The following is a 23,903-nucleotide window of genomic DNA, read 5'->3' as shown; positions in this document are numbered from 1 at the left end:
CTAAACGAGGTGGTGCGATGACAGCCGAGTGGATGCAACGTTGGACATTCAATCTGAGTGTCCTGAGTTGGAATCTCGGTCACCAGTGCCTGAACCCCCTATGTATGTACATGCATGCAGAAAATCAAATACACACGTTCAACACTCCGTAATCCATGTCATTTCTTTGGGGTCGCTGTGGAAACACGGACACACACAGCATGCACAACCCGAAAACGGAGTGTGGTTACCAACATGGTGGTGTAGAAATACACATACACACGCAAATACCCACTCATGCATTCGTGTTAACTCTCTCCATACGAACGGCGAAAGAGACGACGTTAACAGCGTTTCACCCCAGTTACCATCATCAAAATATCGCAAGCGGAAGGCTCTTATACTGAAGAGGTGAATGTTGACAAAGAATACCACAATTCTGACGACGGAAGCTGAAGGTTGGGTCATTGAGACACCCACTGGACATCCGAGGGGTCTGTGTAGAGGAGAAGAGAGGACTGGCCGTACTGAGTGAGTTAACGTTGTCTGGGTTGCAGCCCATGAAAGAAGAAGCAGAAGAAGAAGATGTTCACTTGGTGTGGTTGGACATGACTGTTTGAGGTCCTACTAACTCCCATGCACAAATGCTTTGAGTTGCTGAATGTGTACCTGCTCTAGAATCATTCCTATTTTTGTGTTTGGTTGTTTATCTCTTTGTGGCTGTCTGGCTGTCAGTGTTTATTATTATTTTTTGAAATATATATATTTTTTACACACTAACAATTGCTGAACGTACTCTGAATTATTCATCTTTGTGTTTGGTTGTATTTGTATTTGTATTTCTCTTTTTATCACAACGGATTTCTCTGTGTGAAATTCGGGCTTCTCTCCCCAGGGAGAGCGCGTCGCTACACTACAGCGCCACCCATTTTTTGTATTTATTCCTGCGTGCAGTTTTATTTGTTTTTCCTATCGCAGTGGATTTTTCTACAGAATTTTGCAAGGAACAACCCCTTTGTTGCCATGGGTTCTTTTACGTGCGCTAAGTGCATGCTGCACAGGTGACCTCGGTTCATCGTCTCATCCGAATGACTAGCGTCCAGACCACCACTCAAGTGCATGTGGAGGGGGAGAAAATATCGGCGGCTGAGCCGTGATTCGAACCAGGGCGCTCAGATTCTCTCGCTTCCAATGCGGACGCGTTACCTCTAGACCATTCCTCCACTTGTTTGTCTTTTTCTGTCTGTCCGTCTGCCTATGCGTAGTTTTCATTTTTTCCCCCTTTCTTTCTCTTTCTATCTCAGTGTCTGTCTGTCCCTCCCTTCTGTTTTTCCCTGTATGTTCTTCAGTTTAACATCTGTTCACAATGGTAAGTTTTAAGGAAAAACAATGCAAAGCTTTGAGAATACAATCTAATCAAAGTAACAAACTTTTGACAAAAAAAGAGTATTTGTCCAGATGGATTGTGCAGTGAACAAAAACAATAAATTATGAACATCTTCAAACATTCTTTCTGAAAAGTTGGGTAGAAAAGTCATAAAACCCTCACATTAAACACACACACACACACACACACACACACACACACACACACACACACACACACACACACACACACACACACCACATATATATATATATATATATAATGTGCATGTTCGAAAGTTTCCCGACAAAGAAGCATGCGATATGTTAACTAAAGATAGTTATAATCTTGTAAATCAATGAGATGATTGGTTTTCGATACCCCTTTTCTGTAGTCAGAATAAAACGGAGCATGTTCTATGTTTCATTCTATTTGTCCCTTTTTTGGGGGGTGGGGTGGGGTTGGGGGCGGGGTCTTTTCTTTCACATTGTCTGTCCACAGTTTCTTTCTCTCATTCCTTCGTTTCATCCATCCATGCACCCCACCATCCACCCACCCATCCACCCACCCATCCACCCACCTATCCACCCACCCACCTATCCACCCACCCACCTATCAACCCACCCATCCACCTATCCACCCTCCTATCCAGACACCTATCCACCCACCCACCCACCTATCCACCCACCGATCCAGACACCTATCCACCCACCTATCCACCCACCTATCCACACACCTATCCATCCACCTATCCACACCTATCCACCCACCCACCCACCTATCCACCCTCCTATCCAGACACCTATCCACCCACCCACCCACCTATCCACCCACCGATCCAGACACCTATCCACCCACCTATCCACCCACTCATCCACCCACCTATCCACCCACCTATCCACCCACCTATCCACACCCATCCACCCACCTATCCACCCACCTATCCACACCTATCCACACACCTATCTACACCTATCCACCCACCTATCCACCCACCTATATACACCCATACACACACCTATACACACACCTATACACACAGCTATCCACCCACCAATCTACACCCATCCACACACCTATACACACACCTATCCACCCACCTATCTACACCTATCCACCCACCTATCTACACCTATCCACACAGTCATCCATTCTTCCTTCTTTTTTTTCTGACAAGGCCGAGATCCTGATTCCAGGTAAACACGGCATGTGACGTACATACAAATGTACATGTAGCTGGCATACTACAGAGGGCAAAGCGGCTTGTGATGCTGTGTGTACCTATGGGGTTGTCGGTTGGGGAAGGGGACTAGGTGGGTAGGTGGAGGTGGGAGTAGAGGGGGGGGGGGGTGGAATGGAGACGAGGAAGATAGGGTAGGGGGTGTGGGGGTGGGGGGGGTGGGGGTGGAGCGGGTCTGGTAATGTTGCTCACTTGCTCGAGGTTGGCATTGAGCTGTGTACTCTCTCTCTGTCTGTCTCTGTCTGTTTGTCTGTCTGTCTGTCTCTGTTTCTATCTCTGTCTCTGTCTCTGTGTGTCTGTGTGTGTGTGTGTGTGTGTGTGTGTGTGTGTGTGTGTGTGTGTGCACTTTTATGATGGTGCGCGTGCACTTTATGAGGGGAAGAGGGAGAGTGAGAGAGAGAGAGAGAGAGACAGACAGACAGACAGACAGAGAGAGAGAGAGAGACAGACAGACAGACAGACAGGCAGACAGACGGAGGGATAGAGAAAATACGAGAGACAGGGACAGACAGACAAAGATCTCTCTTTCTCTCTCTGTCTCTCTGTCTCTCTCTCTCTATATATATATAATTATGTAAAGACACACAGAGGGACACAGAGAGAGGCAATGAGAGACATACATACATACATACATACATACACAAGAAAACATGGAGTTTATGCAGTGGGCCCACGTGTGACTAATACATATTTGAGAGCAAATAAACTGGCCAGTGAAAGCTACATCCACACGGCTATTGTCTGGCGATGACTAAACTGATATAGTTGTTCCTCATTCCACTGTTGTGACTGACTCGTATAGTCAAGTCAGTGAAACGAGTATTACAATATTGCTGCATTTGGTTTCGTTTTCACAGGGAAATGAATGACAAAATCGCTGCCTATCTTTGTCTCTGTTTCAAGTTAATATTGATTCACATGTGCGCTTTTCACTGACATGTGAATGTTTTAACTTATCTCTCGACGGTATCGTTTTGTGATGTACGCTGGTTCGTTTTCAGTGCGTGTGTGTGGAAATTAATTCTCTGTTTATGTCGTGTGGATTATGTGCCGCAACATATGGTATGTAAATGCACAACTGCTGTACAGAACTGCTTGCAGTGTACATTAGCTCAGTGAATTTATTTCATTTTCACCCCAATTTCTGCTTGTCCATATCTTTACCTCTATTGTGAGGGCAGTTGGCATTAAATGTAATAATTATAATATATTGTTTCGTTCGTGTTATCTGCCTTTGTATCTTTGTCTCTCATTCGGCTGCGAGATCTCTCTCTGTGTCTCTCTCTGACTCTCTGTCTCTGTCTCTCTCTCTTTATGTCTTTTTCACATAGTCTCTCTCTCCTCTTTTTCTGTTTTTTTTTCTTCTCTCTCTCTCATCTGTTTCACCTTCTCTATCTTTCTCTCTCTCCTTCTCTCTCTCCTTCTTCCCCCCTCTCTCTCCTCTCTCTGTGTTTCACTCTCTCTCTCTCTCTCTCTCACTATGCGGAGGACGATATTAACACTACCAACATCCACCCAAACAAACAAAAAACCAAACACACACACACACACACAAACCAACAACAACAACAACTAAACCCACCAACGTCAGTATCACCAAAAAAAAAAAAAAAAAAAAGAAAAAAAAATGACGCGTCTCTGCTGCAGCAAAGACTATACACTACCCCCTGAAACATCGGACAAGCACGTCCTGTCATGATCAGACAGTATACGTTGCACGTGCATGTGTAACAGGGACAGATCGCCAGTCTGGGCTTTTGGCCAAAAAAGCACCACCCTAGAGCATCACACACCCCTGTCACACTCTGCCTCTGTTTCCGTGAGCCAAGAACCGCTCGCATTCTGGACAATTCATATTCAACCACAATGCCAGCACTGATATGGGCTCTCTGAGAGAGAGAGAGAGAGAGAGAGAGAGAGGCAAAGATAGGGAGATGTGAGTGGTTTCTTGTCGATTTCTTTTAAATGTAAGATTATCTACATTCAAAACTGCAGTGTCATTTTAAATGAATACCAAATGCGTTGCTTTTCAGGTTACAAGTGTGTTGTTTTATGTATCTAAATATACTACGTATGTAATGTTTGTTTACACCACCCCTTCATGAGGCGCCATGGCCTGTATTGAATAAAACATCCGTATCCGTATCCCTATCCATATCCTAATGCTTTGCATTTTGTGTGTGTGTGTGTTTCAGGTTGTACAACAACAGCGCATATTACAGGACTGTCACCACACAACAAATCTGGTCAAAAAACGAACTCCTGTGCGAACGTTTTGACAACAAGAACGTTAACTCCAGAGTTGTCTCGTATCTGTTCATCCTCGGCCAGTTCGTCTTCCTGCAAGGGAAACAACTAACGTACTTATAATCACTGAAAACCACATGCTGCTTACGTTTTTGTCACGCACAGAAAATCAGGAACAAATATTTCCAGAGATATAACGACTTTGGTGGTGTCTAATTTAGTGAATGAATGTACGCCTCGAATCGATAAGAAGTGCAGAGTAGATATATACTAAGGAAAAAATTGGATTCATTTTTGTCGTTCACATTCCTTTCATTGTAAAATTTTTGAATACCTGGCAAAATCGGTTGTCAATTTTCAAATAAAAAACGACACACATCCCTCCTTTTTTTTTCTTAATCAGCAATGTTGATGTCAAGTTAGGTTGAAAAAGGAAGTCATTAACTGATCTGAACGTTTTTATTTTATTTATTTATTTATCTATTTATTTATTCATTCATTAGCATCGTGTTTAACTTTTGTCATAATAAATCTAAAAAGTTTTTATGTACCGTATAATATAATAATAATAATAATGGTATTTGTATAGCGCTGAATCTTGTGCAGAGACAAATCTAAGCGCTTTCACGCAAGAACACCACAATCAATTTACGCATCGTGAATTCATCAGGAACGAAGAAGTCTCAAATGCTAGAATAGTGCCGCACAAACACTGTGACTTCCTCATTCTGCTAGCGTTCTCTTCCAACGCTTCTACTCCCGTCAGTGATAAATAAAGGCTTCCCCGCTACATACAGTCACTTCATTCCAACCAAACCCCATACAACTACAGTTTCAGCAAAACCCCGGACAGGACACAACACAGTAGTTGTCAGCGACCATGGTGAAGACGACGGGACACCAGAGGCTGGAACCGAACCCTGTAGAAGTGACGGCGCCACTGAGCCATGGCAACGGGAGTGTGGAGGTGGGGGAAGGGGGGGGCCGTGGGGGGGAGGAGGAGGGGGAGGGGGAGGGGGGCGCCCCCCGCCTGGCCTGGGACTCCAAGCTGCAGTACTTCTTCATGGTCATCAGCTATGCCGTGGGCCTGGGCAACATGTGGAGGTTCCCCTACCTCACCCAGCAGCACGGGGGTGGTGAGTCGTCGTCACTGTCGTCATCGTCATCATCATTGTCGTCAGCGTCATCATCATTGTCGTCAGCGTCATCATCATTGTCGTCATCATTATCACCATCATCATCATCATCATCACCACCACCACCACCACCATCATTATCGTCGTCGTCATTGTCTTGACCATCATCATCACCATCGTCGTCGTCATCATCATCATCATCGTCGTCGTCATCATCATTATCATCATGGTCGTCGTCATCATCATCTTCATGACAACTGCCTCTACACCACTGCTGTGATCATCGTTATCATTTCCACCACCACCACCGCTGTCAGAAATACCATTACCACTGTCTTCACCATCACCACCATGATCGCTACGCTTCCAGAATGACCGCTACCACCGTCATCACCATCGTCATCATTACCACCACCATCATCACGACCAGAATTACCATCACCATCATCTTCTTTATCATCATCACCAACATCAACATCAACAGCAACGACACTGTCATCATCATCACCGTAAACATCAGCGTTAACGATGATTGAATGATTATAAGAAGGATGTTGATGACAATGATAATGATAATAATAATAGTGATAATAATGATAATAATGGTAGTATAATAATGATGACGATGATGATGGTGGTGATGATGATGAAAGTAACAACAACAATTATGTTAACAATCATAATGATAATAACAATGATGAATAAATAAATAAATAATGTTGATGATGGAGTCTCCCGTTGGACCGACGGATGAGTAGGTAGGCAGGCTTATCTGTCGGTGTGTGTCCTCATATGGGAGAAGAAGCCGATTCTGGATACGCAGCACTTCCCACAGGTGTTGCAAGGGAAAACGTCTCCAGAAGTTGAGCCTTGCTTCCTTCGCTCACGCTTCTCCTTAATTTCCAGCATTCTCTTCGTTTTCAAACGTCTTTATGCCACTAGAGCACAGCATCCTCCAGCGACAGCGGTCAAGGGCATCAGTTTCCCAGGAAGCGATGTCTGTGTAACAGGCTTTGAGGTTGGTCTTCAAGGTGTCCTTGAAGCGCTTGCAGGGTCTTCCAAGTTCATTATGGACAGGTCCCCAACCTTCAAGATGGATACAAACAACGATGATGATGGTGATAATGATAACAATGATAACAGCAACAGCAGTACTTTCTGACCGTCACTCAGCAAAAGAAGACGGATGAGTACAAACATGAAGTTGAACAACAACAGAAACGACAGTCAAGACCCACAGCAATAACACCACTAGCAATAATGGAAACAACATGGAACAACAGCAGCTACAACAATAATGACACCGCCAACAACAGCGATGACACTGAGGAACCGGACAGAGCGGGTCGCTGGGTTTATGCGTGTGTCAGACTTGATTTCTTCCTGGAGATTTGATTGTACTCCTCCTTCTCCCCCTCCTCCTCCTTCTCCCTCCTCCTCACTCCTCCTCCTTCTCCTCCTCCTCCTTCTCCTCCTACCCCCTACTCCCCCTCCTCCTCCTCCCTCCCCCCTCCTCCTCTTCCTCCCTCCTCTTCCTTCCTCTTCCCTCCCCCCTACTCCCCCTCCTCCTCCTCCCTACTTCTCCCTCCTCCTCCCTTCCCCTCCCTCCTCCCTTCCTCCTCCCTCCTCTTCCTCCCTCCTCTTCCCTTCCTCCTCTCTCCTCCTCTTCCTCCTCCTGCTCCTCCTCGTCCTCTTCCCCCCTCTTCCCCCCACTCCAAATCCTTCCTCTTCTCCCCCTCCTTCTCCCTCTTCCCCCTCCTCTTCCTCCTGCTACATCATCGTCTTCTTCTTCTTTGTCTTTTCCTTCTTCTTCGTTATTTACTTCTTCTTCTGCTTCTTAATGTTGTTATTGTTGTTGCTGTTGTAGTTGTTGTTGTTCTCTTTTTCTTTCCCCTCAGTCCTTCATACTTACATGATCTCTGAATTCACTTGAAGACATATTTAACGGTTGTGGTGTGGCGAACACGAACCACACCGCACACGGTGACGTTTTCTTGAACCGGCAATCTAAAACCACTGCTGCTGCTGCTGCTTCTACTACTGCTATGGTGTGTAACACTTTTCTTTCCTCAGAAAACAACGTATACCTACCAAAGATTACTGACAGTGGATACAAACAACAAATGATTATGACCATGACGAAGAAGAAGAAGAAGAAGATGACGACGAAGATGGTGATGGTGATGATGATGATGATGAATATTTGATGTCAAGGTCTTGTTCTGATGAGAATGACAAATGAAACCAAAACCAGGGGAAAAAAAAAGTCCGTAATTAGGCCGACAAAGTCACCACAGAGCGAAACTGGGGCATATCACGGCCACCTGTTCTTTCGGGTACTAGTGCACTTGACTTCCTTCTTCGGTGCGTCCGTGTGTCATGTAACCCCATGAATGCTGACCCGTGGTGAAATGAGGTCAGTGTGTCATCAGTTTGAAGTGCAGTTAGTACATTTTGTGTACTTGTCGATGAAGTGCATTTTGTGTACTTGTCGATGAAGTGCATTTTGTGTACTTGTCGATGAAGTGCAGTTACTACATTTTGTGTACTTGTCGATGAAGTGCGGTTACTACATTTTGTGTACTTATCGATGAAGTGCATTTTGTGTACTTATTGATGAAGTGCAGTTACTATATTTTATGGACTTATCGATGAAGTGCAGTTACTATATTTTGTGTACTTATCGATGAAGTACAGTTACTATATTTTGTATACTTATCGATGAAGTGCAGTTACTACATTTTGTATACTTATCGATGAAGTGCAGTTAATACATTTTATATACTTATTTATGAAGTGAGAGAGAGATGGCCAAATAGACACAAAGGCACACGCACGCACGCACACACACACACACACACACACACACACACACACACACAGAGGGATATGGATAATTTATCCATTTCAGGCCGTGACCCCCTAAAGAGGGATGTATACACAGTTACAATACAGTGCAGGGAAAGATAAGTTGAAGGCAAGAAGATTGAAATAAAAACATGAAAGAAAATGGGACACGCTCAGTGAACCCATTTTATATCATCATTATTCATTTATTGTTGCTGCTGTTATTATTATTATTTATTATTATTGTTATTAATATTATTGTCTACTTCTTTATTGATCTAATTGTTATTAATTCCCCTCAAGCTCTGACGAAGCGCGTTGGGTCATGCTGCTAAACGGATATGGTGAGGTGTATATTGATTTGTCTGAACGCAGTGACGCCTCCTTGAGTCGTTAACTGAACTGTACCAAACTGCATCACGAGGTGTGAAGAACAGAAAACAATTAAGCTGAAAACATAAATTGTGACGCACACACACGCATGCGCGCACACACACACACACACACACACACACACACACGTACAAGTAGATTCACAGACTGGGACAGGCTGCCGCCGGTGATTTCACACACACACACACACACACAGAGAAAAAGTTCGACAAATGAATGAACTCATGAAATTGTCGTAAGTTATACACCACTCAAAGAACCGATAAAGACAAGACACTTCAGGGGAAGACAGCGAACCAAGGACAAGTCGTCTTCTCCCTCCCTCCCCCTCCGCCCTCACCTACCCCCTCCACCAACCCAATTCATTCATCGGGATGCTTAAAAAAAAAAAAAAAAAAAGAAAGAAAGAAAAAAAGAAAAAAAGAAAAAAAAAAAAAGAGGGGGTGGGTAGGGAGGGTGGTGGTGGTGGGGGGGTTCATGTAACAGTGGGTGGTTGACCCCTGTCAGCCTGTGACGTCACAACCAAGGTCAAGGTCACGTGAGGGAATGGGAGGGAAGGGGGTGTGGGGTGTGGGGGGTCAACCGCCTTCGATTGCTTCTCCAGTCTGGTCCTGTTTCTGGGCCCGGTGCCTGCTTGTATGTCTTGTCTGTTTGTCTGTCTGTCTGTCTGTTTGTCTGTCTGTCTGTTTTCCTGGCTGTCTCTTTTTGTGCTGTCTCTTATTCTGGACTTTTCTGGTCCTCCGGTGTCAAGGCGGGTGTCACGTAGTGATTGCATCGCCTTGCTTTCTTTGACCTGGTTCCCTGATGACCAGATAGTGGGAGAAACAAAAAAAAAGCATCCAATTTGTTTTATCTGCTACGATTGGAAGTAAAGATGATCAGCTAATCAGTTAATCAGTCGGTCTGTCAAACAGCCTCTTCCCAAGAGAGAGAGAGAGAGAGGTGCCTGAAACGATATGTTCCAGAGATTGGTAGACAGGCAGACAACGAAAGAGAGAGAGAGAGATTCAAGATTCAAATGGTTTAATGACTTAAGCAACATGCTCATATCACCAAGTGGAAAACACGCTCCCCCCCCCCTCCCCCACCCCTTCGAACGTTCCCTCCCTCCTACGCTTTTCACAACATTCTGCTGCTTTTCATAAGGAATACAAAATAATATCTAACGGTATGTATACGCACAATCTTCGTAGACTACTGATGAGGTTGATATTTAAGTCACCCGAGGCCATCGACCCGGTTTCGTAGTCACAGACAGACAGACAGACAGACAGACTCCAGAGAGAGAGAGAGAGAGAGAGAGAGAGAGAGAGAGAGAGAATGAATACAAGACAAAACAAGACAAATTCTTTATTATCGAGGATAATAGATAAGCACTGGCGCGCTTTTTTTTTTCATCCAGTCCCCGCCCTGAAACAGGGTCTACACTACGCAAAACTACATTATATATGTCATTGCATGCACTACACAATGCTACGTAAGGTCATAGAATGCGAATACTATACTACATAATGGCATAAGCATGGTAAAAATAACACACACACACACACACACACACACACACACACACACACACATACAGATACACACACACACACACACACACACACACACACACACACACACACAGAGGCACAAGCATGGTATCAATAATCGACATAAAAAAACAAAACAAAACACAAAACCCACAGAACACACACACACACACACACACACACACTCTCTCTCTCTCTCTCTCTCTCTCTCGCACACGCACACTTACACATACATAAGCATACAGTGTGTATGTTAAAAAAAATACTATGCTAATGAGAATATAAAACAGTTAAGTCTAATAAAAAAAAAATACACATAGCAATAACAGGGGCGGGGGTGCTGATTGCCAAAGGAAGCATAATTCAACATATAAAAGAGAGAGAGAGACAGAGAGAGAGAGAGACAGAGAGAGAGAGAGAGAGACAGAGAGAGAGAGACAGAGAGGGGCCCGGGGAGAAAGGGGGAGAGGGTGGGTGGGGGGTTGGAGGGGGGGAGAGGGGCAGGAAGAGAGAGGGATGATAGCGGTGTAATATTCCCCTTCACATGACGACGTGGCGGATAGAGAGACAGCTTCATGTTTCATCAGTCTCTTCAGTCAGGAGGTCAGGTCACAAGGTCAGGTCAAGGCCAGTCGCTGAAAGCTGAAGTTAGTTTACCTATCATCCTAAAAAAAAAAAAAAGGCGTGTGTCTAAAATCCCCGGTTTAATACGATAGGACAGAGGTGGTGCCACTGCAGCTGCAGTTTGTGGAAGAAATAATAATTGTTTAACTAAGTGGACTGGAGGGGTGTGACTCAATCGGTTCAGCGTTTGGACTTGTGGTCCAGTGGTCGCCGGTGAACAGGGTTCGAGGCTCCGTTTCGGCAGGCTGGTGCGTGCACTTTACTCCGAATTTCCTCACTCCACCCAGGTGTGGATGGGTTCCTGATTTCGGTCGGGAACGGTTAGTGTGGCGGAAGGAGAGGATCTTTAACTCACTCAGTGCGGCCAGTCCTCTCTTCTCCTCTACACAGACCCCTCGGATGTCCAGTGGGTGTCTGAATGACCCAACCTTTAGCTTCCGTCGTCAGAATTGTGGTATTCTTTGTCAACATTCACCTCTTCAGTATAAGAGCCTTCCGCTTGCAATATTTTGATGATGGTAATTGGGGTGAAACGCTGTTAACGTCGTCTCTTTCGCCGTTCGTATGGAGAGAGTTAACCTTTCATCTTCATCAGTTAAACGGAAACTGTATCGTGACGGACGACATAGTGGTTGAGTGGCTTTTAGGTTTTCTTTGCTTAGATTGGAGCTCAAATCCGTATCGTCCCCTGTTTTGTTTGAAGTTGGCGGAGGCTGGTCAGTCGCTTGCTTGTCTTTAGAGGCGGATGTGTTACCAGTTGGTGATGCAGGAGTTTAATTTTTTTTTAATTATTATGATTATTATTTTCATATCTTCCCACGTGGTGGTTGAACGTTTGGATGTGGAGGGAGCTCAGTCTTGTATCGTGTCGTTTTGTTCCAGTTGTACCTTGTGCAACTTAACAGAAAAAAATATGTTGAAAATTCTGAGTGAGCGCAGTTATAGTATTTCGCATCCTCATCGCACAATATTCCATTTTTGACTCGGGAAGAGTCAGTCCTTTGAGAAAGACGGGGATGGAAACAGCATCAGGCTGCTGGTGTTGCCCTCTGTAAAGGACTTAGTGTCCGCCAGATGGGACCGCCGGTTTTTCTTCGTTTCTATATTTCTGTGTGGGCGCCTTTAGTTCTGCACACAACACCCTGTGCGTTCGCCGGTGGGTGCAATTTTATTTTCTTCAATCAATGGTCCCCTGGACACTCTTCAGACCTGAGTCTCTTCGCTTAACAGCCCCGGGGCCAGGGTCTGCCCTGTGTCCGGCCTCAAGGACTTGGGGGCTTTCGCCAGTCTCTTTCACGTCGTTCTACACAGCCCGCATCTTGGTGCCAGCGACAGGTCCGTGGAGGTCTCTGCTGACATCAGCACTTTGTGGGAAGAACAAGGGTGTACTTTTGTTTAAAAGAATTTTTTTTACATTTATATACACACATACACACATTAACTGCATTACAAAAATCTGTTTCTGTGTGGACTTGCATGTATTGTGGTGTATGTAGTGGGGCATGTATTGTGGTGTATGTAGTGGGGCATGTATTGTGGTGTATGTAGTGGGGCATATATTGTGGTGTATGTAGTGGGGTATTGTCGGGAGGGTGCACTCCGCTTCAGCACGCGTGACAAGTATGATGAGGTCATGTAATAACGTATCTGGATTGGACCTGACATTACTTGTACAAGTGCATATAAAAAGGTGGAGAGAGGGCGTGGGGGAAGGGGGGGGGGGACGTGAAAAGCCAGTTAAACTGCTGCTGTTTTCAACAGTCGCCATATATTTTGAAAAGGGATAGGAAATTATTTTTTTAAACGCCGGTCTACATTTTGACTAATGGGGGTCCGAATATGTAACTCGACTGTTATCTGTTGTCCTCTGACTCTCTCTCCCTCCCTCTCTTCCTCTGACTCTCTCTCCCTCCCTCTCTTCCTCTGTCTCTCTCTCCCTCCCTCTCTTCCTCTGTCTCTCTCTCCCTCCCTCTCTTCCTCTGTCTCTCTCTCCCTCCCTCTCTTCCTCTGTCTCTCTCTCCCTCCCTCTCTTCCTCTGTCTCTCTCTCCCTCCCTCTCTTCCTCTGACTCTCTCTCCCTCCCTCTCTTCCTCTGTCTCTCTCTCCCTCCCTCTCTTCCTCTGACTCTCTCTCCCTCCCTCTCTTCCTCTGACTCTCTCTCCCTCCCTCTCTTCCTCTGTCTCTCTCTCCCTCCCTCTCTTCCTCTGTCTCTCTCTCCCTCCCTCTCTTCCTCTGACTCTCTCTCCCTCCCTCTCTTCCTCTGACTCTCTCTCCCTCCCTCTCTTCCTCTGTCTGACTAACTGTCCCCGCCTTACGTTCTGTCTCTCCCATTAACCTTCCGCTGTGCAGTGCTGTAGTGTGTATTCCTGTATCCCATGCCAGCCAGTGTCAATGCCAGTGACAACTGGAATTGTTGAGGGATCAGCCTGCAAACAAAGGTTAATCCTCTTGTCTTGACGTATTTCACAAAGAAACACTTACCAGTGTTTGGCTATGGCAGGAGTGAATTCAAGAGGGTTAAAGTCTACAGAGCAGCAGTGCTTCCTAAACTCTTGTACAGCAGCCGAAACGTGGACAGATCTGTCTTAGACACAATCGGAAGCTCAACAACCACTTGTCCATAACGGGTCTTGGACAGATGTTGAGGATCAAATGGCAGGACAAAATACAAGGCACGGACGTAGGGCTGACATGCCCTCTGTCCACTTACAGCTGATGAGATCCCGGACACAATGGGCGGGTCACGTTGTCAGGGTGGTAGAAAAGCATGCAGCATGCACTTAGCGCACGTAAAAGAACCCACGGCAACAAAAGGGTTGTTCCTGGCAAAATTCTGTAGAAAAATCCACTGCGATAGGAAAAACAATTAAAACTGCACGCAGGAAAAAATACAAAAAAATGGGTGGCGCTGTAGTGTAGCGACGCGCTCTCCGTGGGGAGAGCAGCCCGAATTTCACACAGAGAAATCTGTTGTGATAAAAAGAAATACAAATACAAATATAAATATTCCCACGCAACTCCTTTATAATGAATTGTCACGGGAAAAGCGTGGTATTGGAGGACAGAAAACTGCTCGTAGGACATTCTGAAGGCTTTCGTGACGTTTCGCGACATTGACACCACTACCTGGGAAACCTCTGCACAGGACCGCTCAACATGGCGCAGCCCCACCCACAAAGGTTGTCAGACATACGAGGCAAGGACAAAAGACGAGACACAGTGCAGGTGGGGACCTTACGAGTCCAGAGCAGTCAGCGCACAAACTGAGAAGTACCTACCTACACATTTATGTTCAAGGGCCAGGGATGTTCCGTGCCCGAATCGGACTGATCAGCCATCTTCGGATATATCATCCCCCCCCCCCCCCTCCCCTCCGTCATCCAGCCAGGTAGAGATGATGAGGTTCTCACCGGCAACGATGGACGAACAACATTCCGTGTATCCATGATTTATGAGGTGTCAGCTGAATTGATCGAATGGTGGATGCTATTTTATCTGCCCCCCCCCCCCCACCCCACGCCCCCCTCCCCCCCTTTTTTTTAGAACTCCATTTCTTTCAACTTCCATCGGGTTTATCACCTGTCAGTCACATGATACTCTCGAACTCTGCCTTTTGATTTACAACCAGAACACAACAGAGCCATAGTCTACATGTGCAGTTTACTTCCAGACAGATTGCCAACTGTCATCGGCCTGAAGAGCACAGATTTATGTTGGTTTTTTTTCTTCTAGTATTAAATTATTGGTATTTGTATCTGTCATCATTAGTTTCTATTTCAACTCATTTACGTATTTCTTTGTTTGATTTACTTATGTTGCTTCAGTTTAGGTGTTTTTTGTTTGTTTTTTTTTTGTTTTTTGTATTGCCCTTTTCCCTCAGAGAGAATTCAAATGGCCCCCAGCTGCAGTCTTCGAAGAGGGTTTCTGTTCATTTCACATTTCCCTTTTATTCTTTGCAAAGTTATTTTGAAATAATTGAAGAGTTGTTAGCCCTGCCTGCAGTTGTTTTCACTCCACAATTATGCTGCACGAAAAAAATATACACAATATATTAACAAATAGTAAAAAAAAAAGGTAACTCTCTCCATTCACAAGACACACAACTTCAAGTCAGTGCTGTTTATGCTACCGATTCAGCTAGCACATAGGTAAATAAAAGTTCCACTCTTTAACTATTTGTTAATCATTTCATCTCCTGGCCTCATTATTTGTTAAATACACAATATATATTTCCCCATTGTTCATAATTTGGTAGGCTGTCTAGGCCTGTCTAGCGCGTCGGGTCCACGTGAAGGTCAGGCATCTCTTGCCTTCCCCCTTTATTTTTCTTAACCCTTTCACCGCCAGTCAATTTAGAGTACAAAATTACCATGTGGTATAAACACAGAAAAGACAGTGGCTAAGAATAGCTGGGGATTCCCCCTGCGATGTATAGAAAATATGGTCTATCTTACCACTGAACATTAAGAGCAGTAGGTTCATGGATAACAGACCAATGAATGGTCAGCTTTCAGTGACATGGGTCTTCTACCACGCCTGTGCATAAATGCGAGCTTGGCGGTGAAAGGGTTAATGCAGCTGTGGTGCAGCGCATATTGATTCGACCGCACGCCTCGACGCCTTATTGAAACTGAAACTGAAACTGAAGCACAGATATCAAATTCCATGTTGAAAGCGCTATGTTGAAGTGATTAATTGTTATCATACATTCATCTGCTTCTCTGTAAATAATACTAGACTCTCCCGTCAAGAATTGTAAACTGGTGGAACATACGATATATGATAGCGAAAACAACGATACTACTAATAAAACATTATATATATGTATATATATAACTATAACTAAAAAAATATAGAGAGAGAGACATGCAGACAAAGAGGGTGACAGAGACAGAGACAGACTTAGAGACAGAGGCAGACAGACATGCAGACAAAGAGAGAGACAGAGACAGACTTAGAGACAGAGGCAGACAGACATGCAGACAAAGAGGGTGACAGAGACAGAGACAGACACAGAGACAGAGGCAGACGGACATGCAGACAAAGAGAGGTGCAGAGACAGAGACAGACTTAGAGACAGAGGCAGACAGACATGCAGACAAAGAGGGTGACAGAGACAGACAGAGACAGACACAGCGACAGAGACAGAGTTAGAGGCAGACAGACATGCAGACAAAGAGAGGTGCAGAGACAGAGACAGACTTAGAGACAGAGGCAGACAGACATGCAGACAAAGAGGGTGACAGAGACAGACACAGAGACAGAGACAGAGTTAGAGGCAGACGGACATGCAGACAAAGAGAGGTGCAGAGACAGAGACAGACTTAGAGACAGAGGCAGACGGACATGCAGACAAAGAGGGTGACAGAGACAGACAGAGACAGACACAGCGACAGAGACAGAGTTAGAGGAAGACAGACATGCAGACAAAGAGAGAGACAGGGACAGAGTTAGAGGAAGACAGACATGCAGACAAAGAGAGAGACAGAGACAGACAGGGACAGAGACGGAGGAAGAGACAGAATCCCAGCACGGAGGCTGAGGGTAAGAACGCGAACGGTGTTCATGACGGATGTCAGTACTGACACAGTCACGGCGGGTCTGGCAGCTACCTGGCACCATACTGACTGTGCTGTCGTCTGAGATGGATTGGTGCCAGAGACAGAGAGAGTTGGAAAGAACGAGAAACAGAGAAAGAGAGAGAGAGGGGGGGGCGGGCGGGGGGAGGGGGTGGGTGAGGGAAGCCACCAAGGACGAAGGGAGAGGGAGGGAGAGGGATAGAGGAAGGGAAGGAAGCAAGAGGGAGAGAGGGAGAGAGAGGGATAGAGGAAGGGAAGGAAGCAAGAGGGAGAGAGGGAGGGAGAGGGATAGAGGAAGGGAAGGAAGCAAGAGGGAGAGAGGGAGAGAGTGGGAAAGACAGAGAAAGACTGACAGGGAGAGACAGACAGGAATAGAGAGAAGCTGGGGAGAGTGGGTGGTGGGAGGGTGGGTGGTGGGGGCGAGAGAGACGGAGAGAGAAAGAGAGAGAGGGAGAGGAGGGAACGGTGACAGAGAGGGGGAGAGACACAGAGAGAGAGAGAGAGGGAGAGAAGGAGTGACGGTGATAGAGAGGGAGGGACAGAGAAAGAGAGGGAGAGAGAGGGAGACAAAAGGAGGGACGGTGGCAGAGAGAGGGAGAGAGAGAGAGAGAAAGAGAGAGAGACAGAGAGATGGAGGGACAGAGAAAGAGAGAGATAGAGAGAAGGAGGGACAGAGAAAGAGAGGGAGAGAGAGGGAGAGAGAGGGAGAGAGGGAGACAAAAGGAGGGACGGTGGCAGAGAGAGGGAGAGAGAGAGAGAAAGAGAGAGAGACAGAGAGATGGAGGGACAGAGAAAGAGAGAGATAGAGAGAAGGAGGGACAGAGAAAGAGAGAGATAGAGAGAAGGAGGGACAGTGATAGAGGGGGAGGGTGGCGGGCGGGGGGGGAGAAGCAGAGAAAGAGGTAGAGAAACAGAGAGAGATGAAAGAGAGAGAGAGAGAGAGAGAGAGAGAGAGGAAAGGGAAAGAGGGAAAGTTACATGTTCATCGGCCTTGGCCCACAAACAAGGCAGTTGAAGAACCACGTGTGTAGGTGAGTGGGTGATCGGGGATGGTGGAGGTGTGTTGGGGGAGGGGGGGTGAGGGGCAGGGGGGGGGGGCGTGAGGGTGGCATCGACAATAAAAGCTGCAAGCTGCAGAAGAGAGGGAGAGAGAACTCCGAAGTTTTAATGGACATCAGCCTCGGGCCATAATGCAATCAACAAGGGTGCGTGTGTGGCGGTTGCATGAAATAACAGTGTGCTGTCTAAAACGGACAGTCATAGTGAATATAGGCTTAACTAAACAATGTACCCATCATATTGAAACTGTTTACATGGGTGGAGTGATGGCCTAGAGGTAACGCGTCCGCCTAGGAAGCGAGAGAATCTGAGCGCGCTGGTTCGAATCACGGCTCAGCCGCCGATATTTTCTCCCCCTCCACTAGACCTTGAGTGGTGGTCTGGACGATAGTCATTCGGATGAGACGATAAACCGAGATTCCTTGTGCAACATGCACTTAGCGCACGTAAAAGAACCCACGGCAACAAAAGGGTTGTTTCTGGCAAAAATCTGTAGAAAAACCCACGTCGATAGGAAAAACTCATAAAACTGCAGGACAAAATACTAAAAAAAAAAAAAAAGGGTGGCGCTGTAGTGTAGTGACGCGCTCTCCCTGGGGAGAGCAGCCCGAATTTCACACAGAAAAATCTGTTGTGATAAAAAGCGAAATACAAATACAAATATAATACTTCACCATGCTGGTTCACTGTCTACAAATCAACTTCTTCCTTCTATTGACAGCATGAAATATATGTCTTGATACATAATGTTTATGATTAATATTTGTTGCTCTAAGCAAACACACGCAAGGGAAGTCTTGCCGAAAGACAGAGAGAGAGAGAGAGAGAGAGAGAGGGACTCAACAGATGTATTAAGAATCGCAAAAGAGAACGCTGATTATAAAATACAAACAGGTTAATATCAGAATGATCAGTCCTGCTATGATCATCCAACCCCAAACGAACGACTGCAATGTTTGTTTACATCCACTTTACTTTACATGTACAGCTTGATATTTTTTCATTTCATTTATCAAATGTTAGCAAAGCATTCAATATGAATATCATCCCAGACACTGGATAGTCCACATTCATAAATTTTTGTTTCAGAAAAAACGAAATTACGATTACGAATTACGATTTTTCACAAATTGAGCTCCTCATTGAATTACAAGCAAAACGATACAGCTACAAAATTTTTTTTCTTCTTCATGCTTTAACCAGCAGAAATGCCATCCATCGCTGTGCAATATGAGAAGATAGAATTTGATGAAGGTGATCTCGGGGACCGCGTTAGAACGGCCATTTTACAATGGAGTGTCGCGTCTGTCAGCCATCTCCAATGGTGAGACCACAGATCGTTATCTTGGACGCCACAATCCAATTTCTACAAATGGGCCTATTTGAAATGTCACTCTTTTATTTGTGAAGGACAGACTGATCTGCACACACGGACACACACACACACGCTTGTGCACGTGCGCACGCACACATACACACACACGCTCTCTCTCTCTCTCTCACACACACACACACACACACACTCACGCGCGCGCGCGCACACACACACACACACACACCTGACTCATGTTGCAGTGTCCTTGATACGGAAACAACCTAACAAAGTATTCAAAATGAAAAAGAAAGTAAAAAGAAAGTAATATTCCTTTGACACGCAGCACGGCATCAGGAAGGAATCACGTGTCACTGATATATTCCCCATTTCTGGAAGGTAGCTAAAGAGGTTTTTGTGGCGATTGTCAGCTTTAAGGACCGGTGTCTTTGTAATCAGAACACAGAAAACACGACTAAAATGTATTGTTAAAAAGACCTCGATAGGCACGCGCGCATACACACACACACACACACACACACACACACACACACACACACATTGGTAATTAAGCACGCACGATCTTCCCCGTTTAAACCTAACACATACGAAGGAATCAATTCATCTCGCTGTCGTGTCTTTAAGCTTTCAAATTTCAATGAAACGGAAGCTTACGGTTTTCTCATATATATTAGGTGGGACTTATCGTAAGTTTCGACTCATTTTCTTTCATAGTTTTCCCCACAATATTTCAGGTTTGTAAATGTTGACATTAGATAACAACGTATTGTTCAGTTAAAAAAAAATTCAATTGTGGGTTCACAGAAGTTAAGAAATCACTCCCAAATAGATATTATCTATTGCTTGTTATATACCATCTCCTCCATTGATATGGACAACTCACTGATTTTTAATGCTTCAGATGGAGATTAAACTACAAGAGGGTAGTATCCTTGCTAATTCCAGAAACTGAAAGAATAGCAATAGACAACTCTTTTCACTGGTGAAAAAAACCCCCACAAAACAAACAAACAAACAAACAACAAAACAAAACAAAACAAAAACAACAACAACAACCAAAAACAAACAAAAAAAGAAAAAACCCAAAAAACAAAACAAAAAAACACTTCCAGCTCACGAGCGAAAAACCGGTCGTTACCGGTTATTCTTTTTTTTAATCTTTTTTATTTTTATTTTTTATTTTTTTTTTACCTCACTTATTTATCTGTTGAAGAGCAAAGAAGACTCGAGCCTGAAGACAAGTTATCTGTTTTTATGTTTGAAGCAGACAATAAAATTGTTTTTTTAAATTAGAATTTCAATTGTTTCATAGGCCTTCCATACTTCACACGAAGTAACGTCCAACGTTGGCAACCTAAATTCCTGGAGCTAAATGCATGGCATATTTCGTGTCTTTTGCAATGCAGGCATGAAGTATAACATAAATGACAATGATTTGAACTTTGTCATCCACTCTGAATAGGTAAATTGTGGTGTAAATTGCCTGAAAAAAACACTGTCATATCCCTTATTTAACCTGATAACGACATCACACGCTTTCCTGCAATTGCAATTGTGGCGACTGTACGGGAAAGCGTGTGATGCCGTTATCAAGTTAGTATGGGGTTATTACGGTGTTTTTTTCAGGCAATTTCTCCACAATTTACCTACTCAGAGTGGATGACAATGGTCAAATCATTGTTATTTATGTTATATTTCATGCCTGCATTGCAATATACACGAAATATACCGTGCACATAGCTCCAGGAATTTAGGTTGCTCAAGTTGCACATTACCTCACGCGGACACCTGTCAAAGCGGCATAATAACTTCCACCAAGGATGAGCTCGCTGCAAAACGCAGATCCTCGGGCATTGAGCATTATCGGATCACTCACCATCAGTGAAAACATACGTACATACCACTCAGTCTGTTCGCAGCTTTGACGAGCGCGTGCACCCTACAACCCTCCGTCGCTGTCAGCCGCGTTGTGCACGTGCCAAGGGCATGGGAAGCACGTGCATTTAGCAGTCGCTGCGCCAGACACCGACAGCAAAAACAATGGAACATATCATGTCGCATTGATGAAGCTCCCCCCCTCCCCCCAGCCCCTGCAATTTCCGCCTTTCTTTCTATTTGTCAAGGATGCTTGTAATAATCATTTCCACTGTTGAATCTCAACCGTGAAATGATGTCCAAACATTGCTTGTATCAGTTGTTAACAGATGCTTGTATACATACAGCAAAACCAAACAAATTGAAAAAGAGACACATTAACAGAACAAGACAGTCTCAACAACAGGTCAGCCAATCAGCTCACCAACGAAACAAGAAGACATTGGCAGGCAATAATTCAAGTTAAATCTTGCTATCAGTATCAAGAAGTACATATGCTGATGAATCGGAAACCGAGTTTGTTGTGATCTTTTTCATGCACAGTGATTTGGGTGAAGTCCAACTTATGCATCCTAAATCATTGCATCTATTTTACCGGCAATTTTTATGCATGTATGAAACGATAGTACCATTAGTAGATGTTGTAACCCATTTTAGGTGGATTTCAACTCGTATTGTGTACGTTATTTTACTCAATTTTGATCCGGATTCAGTCATAAACTAACGTGCCACCATCTTGCTTTTCCCGTTTTTCGTCACACACACCACGGAAATGGAACCGATATGTGCAATAATTTAGGATGCTAAAACAGGACATTACCATAATTTGCATTGTTTCGTGCTTTTTGAAATGAAATTCTTAAGTTAGAAGAAGCAATGTTCCCCAGTTGGGAGATGTTGGTGATACGTTCAGCAGCGAAGCGCCCCCACGACCAAATCACTGAGGTTTCGGAACCAGTGACTGTGACTGGTGACAGATTCACCAGTGGGAGAGAAAGTGAGGGGGCGGGGAGAGAGAGAGAGAGAGAGGGAAGGAGGGGGTGGGGTGGAGTGGGGCTGAATTTTGCAAGGGTGCAGTGTGTGGATTGCACGGATTTCAGCGTGAACTGCAAGGGTGCTGTGTGTGGATTGCACGGATTTCAGCGTGAACTGAAGGTTGCTGAGGAACCCATCATCACAACTTGTTAGTACAGTGTGGCTGGGCAGGTCCTTTCTCCCCACCATCGTGTGGTGGTGATCCCTGTTGGCAGTGTGACATGAGGTTGGTGTCGGTGATCATGAGGTTGGCAGTGTGACATGAGGGTGGTGTCGGTGATCCCTGTTGGCAGTGTGACATGAGGCTGGTGTCGGTGATCATGAGGTTGGCAGTGTGACATGAGGGTGGTGTCGGTGATCATGAGGTTGGCAGTGTGACATGAGGGTGGTGTCGGTGATCATGAGGTTGGCAGTGTGACATGAGGGTGGTGTCGGTGATCATGAGGTTGGCAGTGTGACATGAGGTTGGTGTCGGTGATCCCTGTTGGCAGTGTGACATGAGGTTGGTGTCGGTGATCCCTGTTGGCAGTGTGACATGAGGTTGGTGTCGGTGATCCCTGTTGGCAGTGTGACATGAGGTTGGTGTCGGTGATCCCTGTTGGCAGTGTGACATGAGGTTGGTGTCGGTGATCCCTGTTGGCAGTGTGACATGAGGGTGGTGTCGGTGATCATGAGGTTGGCAGTGTGACATGAGGTTGGTGTCGGTGATCATGAGGTTGGCAGTGTGACATGAGGGTGGTGTCGGTGATCATGAGGCTGGTGTCGGTGATCATGAGGTTGGCAGTGTGACATGAGGCTGGTGTCGGTGATCATGAGGTTGGCAGTGTGACATGAGGTTGGTGTCGGTGATCCCTGTTGGCAGTGTGACATGAGGGTGGTGTCGCTGATCATGAGTTTGGCAGTGTGACATGAGGTTGGTGTCGCTGATCATGAGGTTGGCAGTGTGACATGAGGCTGGTGTCGGTGATCCCTGTTGGCAGTGTGACATGAGGTTGGTGTCGGTGATCCCTGTTGGCAGTGTGACATGAGGTTGGTGTCGGTGATCCCTGTTGGCAGTGTGACATGAGGGTGGTGTCGGTGATCCCTGTTGGCAGTGTGACATGAGGGTGGTGTCGGTGATCCCTGTTGGCAGTGTGACATGAGGTTGGTGTCGACGTCAAAACTGAACGTGAAGTTGGTGATTCAAGTGCACAGGTAAGCGCCTCTGACTTCACATGTGACCAACGAGAAAACGACGTTTGCACCTGGGTTGGCAAAAGCGTCATAGCAGAGAGAAAGGTTTTCAACTTTCTTCATGGTTGCATTGTTGCTCTGGGATTTTTCTTTTCTTTCTTTCTTTCTTTCTTTCTTTCTTTCTTTCTTTCTCTCTTCTTCCTCTGCGTTGGCAGGTTCTTCTTCTGCGTCTACGACTATTACAAAGAATCCACGTTGTGTATAAACACGCGCATGGGTCAAAACTGATTCACACACAAAAAAAAAAAAGAATCACAGAACTGCAGTGCAGGATATGCAGCACGTTCCCCTCACAGTGCTAATCAATATACAGTCATACTCCTTGGTCGTCACACAGTGCTAATCAATATACAGTCATACTCCTTGGTCGTCACACAGTGCTTATCAATATACAGTCATACTCCTTGGTCGTCACACAGTGCT

The 23,903-nt window shown here is 45.3% G+C and overlaps 1 protein-coding gene across 5 annotated transcripts in view; it reads left to right on the top strand.

Annotated features, from left to right (window-relative positions):
- LOC143285485 (sodium- and chloride-dependent transporter XTRP3-like) overlaps nt 1-23,903 on the top strand; it is a 52,342-nt gene that overhangs the window by 1,393 nt on the left and 27,046 nt on the right. The window contains exons 2-3 of one of the 5 annotated variants that reach the window (XM_076592810.1): nt 4,781-4,945; nt 5,665-5,968. In XM_076592810.1, coding sequence (XP_076448925.1) covers nt 5,713-5,968 — 256 coding nt within the window. In that variant the 5' untranslated portion in view covers nt 4,781-4,945; nt 5,665-5,712. Of the gene's footprint in view, nt 1-4,780; nt 5,063-5,421; nt 5,969-23,903 lie in introns of all 5 variants that reach the window. The other 4 variants (XM_076592809.1, XM_076592808.1, XM_076592807.1 and 1 more) reach the window with 4 other exon arrangements.

This window comes from Babylonia areolata, chromosome 9 (assembly GCF_041734735.1).
Source record: "Babylonia areolata isolate BAREFJ2019XMU chromosome 9, ASM4173473v1, whole genome shotgun sequence".
Classification (NCBI taxonomy): Eukaryota; Metazoa; Mollusca; class Gastropoda; order Neogastropoda; family Buccinidae; genus Babylonia; species Babylonia areolata.
The sequence above is the reverse complement of the archived record's forward strand: the minus strand, read 5'-3'. Positions and strand labels throughout refer to the sequence as shown.